At 45.5% G+C, this 10,035-nt stretch overlaps 1 protein-coding gene across 1 annotated transcript in view; it reads left to right on the forward strand.

The window, feature by feature from the left end:
• Positions 1–7,193, forward strand: part of Deup1 (deuterosome assembly protein 1) — a 56,935-nt gene extending 49,742 nt beyond the window's left edge. The window contains exons 12-13 of the mRNA XM_051198832.1: positions 3,517–3,622; positions 6,360–7,193. Coding sequence (XP_051054789.1) covers positions 3,517–3,622; positions 6,360–6,536 — 283 coding nt within the window. The 3' untranslated portion in view covers positions 6,537–7,193. The remainder of the gene's footprint in view (positions 1–3,516; positions 3,623–6,359) is intronic.
• Positions 7,194–10,035: the final 2,842 nt, after the last annotated feature.

Here is a 10,035-nt window from a genome sequence, read left to right on the forward strand (position 1 = left end):
ATGTGTGTGTAGTGTATGTATACATTTATGTGTTTATGAATGTGTCATGTGTATGCATGGTGTATATGTATCTGTGTATATGTATGCATGTGTGTGTATGTATGAATGCATCTGTGTGTGTATATATAGGTTTGTGTGTGTATGTATGTATGCATCTGTGTGTATATATAGGTTTGTGTGTGTGTATATGCATGTATGTGTGGAGTCTGTGCATGTAGAGGGTGTTCATATATTTATCAGATGTAAGTTAGCCAGAAAATACCCAACTCATCTTTATCTATCATTGGGTTAAACTATTTGGAGAAGGAAAAATAGCACTGATTCATAAAAGTGAAAGTCACAGTCTAAGGAAATTCTCCTTTGTAATTGAGGAAGATTGGAGCAGTCTGTGATCTAAAACCTCTGCTATTCATTCCTAACTTTTGTCTTTCACTCCTATTTGAAGTGGTATCCTAATGTTAGCTCACTTGAAATCTGAAGCATTTTCAAGTGATCCAAAGTGTTTAGTTTCTAGAATGATAATCTATTCATCACTTTAAAATTTTATGAGGCTTAATGGAATTTGGTTAAAATGCTCTGACTTGTTCTTTAAAAAATAGTGTTTTGAAGTTGCAGGAGAATTTACAAGCTGATTTAGAGTATTGGGATCCAGATCTATTAATATAACTAATTTTAACGACAAGCCAATTTTGTAATAAATGGAGCTTGTCTTTATATGAGAATACACACTTAGAAGTGAAGGCATGGGGGGGGGGGGCTGGAGAGCTGGCTCAGTGGTTAAGGGCACTTACTGCTCCTCCAGAGGCCCTGGCTTCCGTTCCCAGCTCCCCCACTGGATGGCTTACAGGCTCCTGTCACTCCAATCTCAGGGGATTTGACTCCCTCTGACCTCCACCAGCACCTGCATCCAAGTGGGGCACATTAGCCCACACAGGCACACGCACACACATACATGAAAGTAAGCAGGTCTTTTAAAAAGGGAACTCATGATTTAAATTCTTATATCACGAACCAAGAAGACGCCAGTAATGGGAAACACGGATCATTGAGATGGCTTCACGTCTAGCTAATAAAGCCAAGTGTCTTATAGGAGAGAGCAACAAAATTAGCAGTTTCGTCATTGCTGCTTGCAAGGTCCCTTGTCAAGGGATGAACTGGAAGCCAAAAATAAGTTCTGGGAATTCTGAACTGTGGTACTAACCAGTAAGGAGCCAAACACAGCAGGCTTCATGCCGGGAGACAGTGCAGGCCGCAGAAGGGGAAGCTTCTGTGGCTGTGGAGGTTAGTGTAGGTGGTGGGTTTTTGTCCCTAGCTGGGACACCATGCCATAGTCTAGAAGGAGGACCTGGAGAGGCAGCATGGGCCACATGTGAGATGCCTGCACACTTCAGACAGTTCTGCCTCCCATCCGAGCAGATGAGCCTGCCGTGCTTAGAGGCCCCGGAGCAGCCTGTGGGAAAGCTAATTGAACAGTGAGACTTGTGAGTGGATATCAAAAGCTTTCTGCAATAATTTTTAAGCCCTTTAAATTGATATGTGCAGCATTTTGTGCAAGGTGGTTTTATGAAGTATTTGAGTAGCTATGTCCTAGAAGGGCTTTCAGCTATAAAGATGATTTAAGCCAAAGCACTTTACTTCATAATATAGTTTTCCCCTTCAATCGCAATATTTTATTGATCTTATAATTTAAAAAATGTTCCTATATAAATCTTAGTAATTAACGTCATAAAGCCATCTCTATGAATTCATAGCAAAATGGATAATTGGGATAATTAGTTAGATAATTTAGAATAAATAATACTTATATAAAATCTTTGCACAATTGAGATTGCACACAGACAGACACACACATACATACATACACTCACACACACACATACACACACTCACACACACACACACACACACAAACTCACATTTCTCAGATTACCTCTATAATTGTTTTTTTCCACCCTGAAATGTATACACTAGTCTCAGGCCAGAGATGATACGCAGGTACATTATACGATTGTTACTGCTCAGTTTGAACTGTGAAATGTTTCATCTATTGTTCACATCATAAACCATGTTATTTCCATTTAATTTGCTCTTCTGTTTCCATGGTAATTATGGTGCGGGATAATGGGGGGAAAGATTTACCTCGAGATAAGTAAAACCAGGATACATTTGTTTGTTTCTCTGTGCTGATCTGCAAGCACCTAGAACCCTGCTTTGTGCCCTTTGTATGCTCAGACTTGCAGAAATCTGCATAAGAAACAAGTATGCATGGACCAGATTTTGGATGAGAACAGAAAAATACAGTGTAGGGTTTTAAATGGTATCAAAACATTGCTTTGAAAATGGTTAACACCTGTGGAAAATCTGAGTCGTTAGTAAGGATAAATAGCTTTCCATTAAAGAGATTTTTATGGGTTCATAGTCTGTGGTGATTTGATTAAATTCAAGCCTACTTTCGTGAAAGGTATTTATTTAGTTAAACAGGCCAGGTGGGATGGCCTTTGGTCCAATTCTAAGGCATGTTGTTTCATTCCGGATTCACTTATCTGTTCAGTGTTTTCTTACTTACATGTTCCACTTAATATTTTAGCACAAACAAATCCCATGGTGTGCTTTCCATCCTTATTGTGGGGTTAAACCTCAGGAAAACTTGGACTTGAGTTCAAAAGTACCAGTTCCTAGCAATTCATTCTTATTTTTAAAGTAAACAACTGTTTTCAGGGTTGACCAGTGGGTACCAGACAACCAACTGGCTTCTCTCCCATCCACGTTGGCAATCATCCTCGTTAAGTTCACATTTGGGCAGTCATGATGGTGAGACTTTGTGGGTGTAATTTCTGATTGACTTACCTCACAGCAGACGTGATCCTCTGCCTCTCATAGTCTTTCTGCTCCGGTTCTGCAGTGTTCTCTGAGCCTTAAGTTCTGGAACTGCATTTACTGCAGATGTAGATGCAGCCACTGGGGCTCCACAACTCGACATTTTGGCCAGTTGTGATGGCCTATAATGGCTTCTCTCTGTTACAGAGAAGTTTCCTTCCTGAGGGGTGAAGACTAGATGCTTACCTGGGGTATAAGGACAGATGTTTCAATGTAGCTGCTACTGTGCTGGTTTAATAGAATTGTGGGTTCTTCTCCAGGATCTATGACTTCTCCAACCTTGGGTAGTTGGTTAGGTTTCCAGTTCCAGGCATGATTATCCTCTTGCTGGGCATATCTTAAATCCAATTAGAGAGCTGTCAGTTATTGCCAAGGCACTACTGTACCTTTAGGGCTCTAGTGCCATTCTGCTTGTAACGTGGTTCATCGCGTTGTAGCTCTGCGGGACTGTTGATTGCTTCCCTCCTTTGCCATCATGGACTCCAACCCTTTGAAACGATAAGCCAAAGTATACACTCTCTTTCATAAGCTGCCTTGGTCATGGTGCTTAAACACAGCAATTTAAAAAAGAAAAAAGAAAGAAGAAAGAAAGACTAGGATTCTCAGGAATGACGTTAACATTGATTTCTTGTCTTTTAGAATTAGCCAAGACTGTGAACTGAACAGAAGCTCTACGCCACCTTTGCCATGTCAGACCAAAGAGATGACAAGTCCCTTGCTTAGTGACGACGAAGTTTTTCCTCTGGTGAGTTCCTGGAAGCTGACTGTTTTCCTTTAAGGGTAGATTATTCAGTGCTGAGACCAATATAAGGAAGGACAGAATAGCTTAAAATGTTGCTTCTTTTTCTTTTGTTTGTTTTATTATTGTTGTTTTGAGACAGGGTTTCTCTGTATATCCCTGGCTGGCCAGGAACTCGCTATGTAAACCAGGCTGGTCTCGAACTCACAGAGATCCACCTGCCTCTGCCTCTGGAGTGCTGGGATTAAAGGTGTGTGCTACCATCTCTGAAAATTGAGACTGCAGGCCATTTGACCACATCTGTCTCTAGAAGAAAAAGAAAAACTAATACCCCACCAAGAATCCTGGTGATGCCTTTTAGGTTTTTGTTTGTTTTCATTTTTTAGAGTCAGGGTCTCACTCAGACTCAGGCTGACATGGAATTCACCATGCAGCCCAGGTTGGCTTTGAACTTACAACAGTTCTGCCTCAGGTTCTCAGGTGCTGGGATTACAGGCCCAGATAGGTGTTAACATATAGTACCATGTATGAACTGTGCGTGGGCATGTGCTGAGTCATCCTAGAGAGCATGGGGTAAGGGCTAATGTCCTGAGGCAGGAGGGGTCAGCCCAACAAGGCAGAGCACTTCCAGGGAGGAGAGAACTCTGCCCCTCCAAAGTGAGCGGGACCCGGGGAGGGTTAGCTAGAACCAAGAGGCTGCTTGGTGTCTGTGAGGGGCGGCATGTCTCCTGGGCTCGGCTGGCCCAAGGGTCAACAGAAGCAAGCTAAGTAGTTCTCAGTGAGAAGGCCATCAGCTATCGGGTCCATACTTCTCTCCTGGGGTTGCCAGGAAGGGCAGGAAATGGGACAGTAACACCGTCCATCTGCCAGATGCTGTGTCATCCTGGGCTCACCTCAGGGAGTAGTCCACAGGCTACTCAGGCTTGTGCTGCAGGAGACACAGTCCCACTCTGATCTTAAACATCTGCTACATGACTTTCCCCCTGAGGCATTCTCTCTGCTGCAGAATCTTCTAGAACAAGATTTACCGCTCACCTAACCCCAGTGGCAGGATTTGTGACCTATCCTGAACCCACGATGGAATTCTCCTTTGTTCTAGGCCCCGCCCAGTTTCTGTGCTGCCCAGTATGGCAGCGAGGTCGTTCTACCCAAGAGCACAGAATGTCAGGACACGTGGGCCTGTGCTCTGTACGGACGTCCTTGCCTGCCCCACACAACCTAAAAGCATGCCAAGCCCCCGAGTCTTGTGTGGGGCTTTGGTTCACCCTCTGGGGTGTGTGCATCTTCTCAAACCTTGGGGTCCCCAGCTTCACTGACTTGATGCTCGTGTTAGTACACAGGCACAGTCTTTTGAGTGTGCACATTGGAATTCACGGCAACACAGCGTTAGCGCAGGCTGGGGGAACCCAGTGTCAACAGTGTCCATCTCGTCTAGCAGACAACTGCTTCCGGCCCTTTTTCCCAGGACATTTAGAAAGAGTGTGTTTGACCCATCAACAGCAGACACTGCCTGTCCAAGGCTGTTTCTTTACAATGGAGAGGCGGTACCCAACACGGAAGGTACAGTTGGGATTTAACACCGGGATACCCGCCCGCAGTCACTTACTATGATCTTAGGTTTTTAGAGATTGAGGAACTAAACGTATAACCAGGTTCATGGCCATAAAGCTTCATAAAAAGTAAAGTAGAATAAAGGCAGCCAGGTGCATCGGCGCACACCAGGATCCCTAGCACTGTGGAGGTCGAGATCCAAGTCATCCTCAACTTACACAGTGACTACCAGCAAGCCTGGGCTACCTGAAACACTGCCTCAAAGCTCAGTGAAGAGGAAGGGTAGATCAAAGAACCCGAAGAGCAGTGTCATTTTTAAATAATTGTATGATGTTTAAATGTAACTAAGGTCCTTTATTCCATAATGTTTTCTTGTGTAAATACACACTGAACACATCACAAGCTATGAAGTACCCCACACCCCCCAGCCGTGTACACTGGATTATCACTCACATTTCTTCTCTTACTAAGCCCGCCTAGTAAGGTAGGGCTGCAGGACCAGTCCCAACACACACACACACTCAGACACACACACACACTCAGACACACACACTAACACACTCACATACACACACATACACACATTCAGACACACACTCGCACACACACAGACACACTCAATCACACTCATACATAACACTCACATTCAGACACACTCAGTCACACTCACACACACTCATACATACACACACACTCAGACACATGTACTCCCTCACTCAGACACACTCAATCACACTCACACACTCATACGTACACACACACTCAGACAGTCATACATACACACACACTCACACATACTCAATCACACTCTTACACACACACTCAAACACACACTCACTCAGACACACACACACACACACACACACACACACACCCCTCCAGCAGGAAGGATGTCCATCTTTACCCATTCTGCTACATCTTCACTCCAGATGTGGGACTTGCCTATGTTTTGGATTGCTTGCCTTACCAAGTCAGTAAAATGTGTCCTGCTTGGGTTCCTGGTACTTAACGTCCATCCTGGATTTGCATCTGGTCACTGAGTTTTCATTTCTAGAGCTCTTTAATGGCGTGGTGCTGAGATGTCTTAAATTCTTGAGGGTTTCTGTCAAAGTCGCAGGGTTGGCTGGCAGGGAGGTGCATGCCTGTGACCAAAGGCTCTGAACTGATGACGCCCACTCCTCTCCCCCTTCAGTCTCCCCCAGATATGTCCTTCCCTGCTTCCCTGGCTGCACAGCACTTCCTGCTGGAAGAAGAGAGGCGGGCCAAGGAGCTGGAGAAGCTGCTCAACACACACATCGACGAGCTGCAGAGGCACACCGAGTTTACACTCAACAAATACACCAAGTTCAAGCAGAGCAGACACATATGAGCTCTGCACCTTTTCTGTTTGCTTCCTCTCCAAAAGAAGGAAAGGGGGGAGCTCCGCTTGCAAAGCAGACTCATGAAACTGAGAACTCGCGTTCAGTCTCCACTAGTAAACCACTTGCTAAGACGGCTAGAAGGCAGCCTTTGTCCACAAAGCTGTTTGTTTCTGCATTTCACTTTCTAATTGTTCTGTTAGGATAGAATAAGCATGACTAGCCCCAAAGGCTTTCTTTCCTGCCCAAGGAATCGTTTGGGATTAAAATGAATTAGTTCTGATTTTAATCATGTATGCTAAAGTCCCATTTCCTGTGTAACAGGCAGCGAGAAAGGGAAGCACTCGACTCCAAACATAAGGAGACTGAGTGCAGCCCTCTGAGCTGGGCACAAAAACTCAAGGACTCCTAAAAGTAAAAGATGTTTAGGTAGGTACACTGGACTGCGCAAACACCCTAAGATTTGTTTAGAAGCAAAAGGATGTGCCTTTGCTGTTTTACATCCCCTAAGTAGCGTCTCTGCCTGAGCATCAGGAAGGATTTTTCTGAATGTGCACTGTGCACAGTAAAAGCTGCTGTGCCAGACAGCCGTGCTACCACCGAGACACGGCACACAGAGCACGAAGCTGCCTCCGTCCCCCGTGTAACCACTCGTTTGTAATAAAATAAAGGATCCCAAAATTCAGTCGCTTGACAAGTGTCCACTTTCTACAGAATTAACAGCAAGAAAATGAGCGATGAAATTCACATGACAAATACAACACACAACAATCTGTTATCTTGTTCTTTAAAAATGGAAGACACACACACACACACACACACACACACACACATACACATACTGTATCAGAGTACATAGATATTATGAAGAACTCAAGGTAGGACCACAGCTCTTGTAGTTTTCTTTCTTTTTAAAGAAATTGTGTCAACATACTGAAAAGTAACCCTATGTCCTTGGATAACAAGAACCATTTGGACTACACGAAGCGGTGTCTGCTTTGGGTGGCATCACTGTGCTTCTGTAGCTCCCGATATTTCAAAAGCTTTCCATGAAAGTCCCACAGGCTGTGGTGGCTTCAACAGGCGCCGGCTGATTAGGGTCTGGTGACAGCCAGGTTCCCGGCTGGGAGACAGCCACTTCATTGCTGTATTCTCACGTGAGGTGACAATGACATCTCTCAGGTCTCACAAGGACAATAATCCATTACCTTCCTGAGGCCCCATCCTCATGAGTCAATGCCTTCCTAAAGACCCGACTCCTGATGCATCTCATTGAAGGCTGGGAATTCAACAGATGAATTTACTTTATAAATATCCTCTGAGAGGCTGGGAAGCCAGATCACTAGGTATGCACACAGGATCTGAGTTTGGTCCCTAAAACCCATGTAAAGAAGCCAGGTGTGGTGGCTCTACGTGTAACCCAGGGCTGGAGAGATGGCGACCGGCAGATCCCCCAGTACACTGGTCAGCCAGCTTAGTGTAACTGGGGAGCTTCACGCCAATGAGAAACTCTATTTCAAAAAACACCAGAGGAATGACATCTGTACATGACCTCTAGCCACCACAAATGTGTGCATACACACACACACACACACACACACCACAGAACTGTTTAAGAATTTGATGTCAGCAAAATGAGTGTCCTAAGGGTTGGCAAGGTGCCTCAGTGAGAAAGAGAACTCAATTATGAGAACCTGAGTCCTCCAAATACCCTTATAAAAAGGCAGGGAACGGCCATACACACCTGTAACCCTCATGCTGTGTGGGACAGAGACAGGGGGAGCCCTGGGCTTTGCTGGCTGCTAGCCCTGCTCCTGGTTTAGTGAAAGACCTTCTCAAGGGATTAAGGAAGAGGGTGACAGAGCAGGACACCTGATATCGCCCTCTGGCGTCTGCCTATGTCCAGGTACATACACACATCCAAACATATACTTGCAAAACAAAAACCAAAAGTATCTGGTAGTAAACAGGATATACAGTGGAAAAGTCTGCATTTCCGATTCCTGGCTCTCCTCACAACATCACTTCCTGTAAGCAGGCAGACGGGGAACAAAGGGATATTCGAAACATCATGGAGGCCCTTTCTGCGCCCACGAAAGCCCCTGTGAGGAACTTGTCCTGTTAGTGACTAGTTTCTAGCCTGGGATTAATGAAAAGAGCCTCGGTCTAACATGCTTTAGCATTGAGGTTAATCCTGCACTGCATAGCAAAAATAAAATTGACCAAAACCCTAAGCAAATACAGAAAAAAAGACTTGCCAGTGTTATCCTTAGACGATGGGGAAAAGTTGCTTATGTAGAGATAGGGCCCGAGGACAAATTACCCTGAACCCATCTGATCTTGTATGCATCCCTAAAACAAACAAATGATTAGAAAGTTTAAAAATATCTTCACCGCATCCCGAGACCTGGACCATTTGAGTCTGTCTCCTCAGGGCGACCTCATAGGTGCCCTGTTCACTGAAATCAAGGTCTAAGGTACCGTGCTCAGTGTCCTTAGACCTCAGCAGTGAGTCCTAGGGACCAGCTGCCTCCAGGCATGGGTGCATCTATCAATCCACCACCTCTTCAACACTCCACTTAATGCCAGCTTGCTTTAAACCATGGTTTTCATGGCCTGTTTGTTTGCTTGCTTGTTTTCTTAACATGAGAGTAAACAGTTGAAGCGCTTGCTGCAGGAGCCTGGCAACCAGAGTCTAATTCCCAGGGAAGAAGGGGTCAGACTGCGCGGAGGGGCCCTCTGACCACCACAGGCAAGCTGTGGCAGGTGCACGCACACCACAAACTAAAGATAATTGAAAACCATGAGGCTTCTCACTTACCCATCAATTAGTGTTCCTTCAAGTGTGATGGCTGCCGTGTTAGTTTGTTTAGGCTACTGTAGCAAAGATACCTTAGACCAGAGATGACTTGTAAGCATCGGAAGTCCACTGTCCACAGCTCCAGAAGCACAGGTGCACACTGGGGACTGTTACGTGAGGAGGAAAGTAGAGAGCAAGGTCCTGCTCCTGGGAATGCCAAAGATTGGCAGCAGGCCGTGCGCACCTGGGAAGGAGCCCTGAGCCTGTATTCTGTGTCATAGCACTCTGCAGGAACCCATCCAGTCAAGACCCTGGTTTCAGGTGTTCAGCCCTCAGGCCCGGAGACAATGGATTCCAGCTGTTTGAACCAGTCTGTGGCACACTGTTGGGGCAACCTCAGCAAACCAACATCTTCTCATGTCCCTGAACTGCACAGGGCAAAGCTCACAACGTGTCAACCCAAAAAAGCCTTAGTGAAATCCCCCTCTCTGTAGGAAAAGACAAGACGAATCCAGTCAGAGACCACAGATGGCTGAGGCTCTGATAGGCTAGCTGCTGCCAACGCTGAGGCTCTGATAGGCTAGCTGCTGCAAACACTGAGGCTCTGATAGGCTGTCCACTGCAAACGCTGAGGCTCTGATAGGCTATCTGCAGCACACACTGAGGCTCTGATAGGCTAGCCACTGCAAAAGCTGAGGCTCTGATAGGCT

Source organism: Phodopus roborovskii, unplaced genomic scaffold (genome assembly GCF_943737965.1).
Source record: "Phodopus roborovskii unplaced genomic scaffold, PHOROB, whole genome shotgun sequence".
NCBI classification, from domain to species: Eukaryota; Metazoa; Chordata; class Mammalia; order Rodentia; family Cricetidae; genus Phodopus; species Phodopus roborovskii.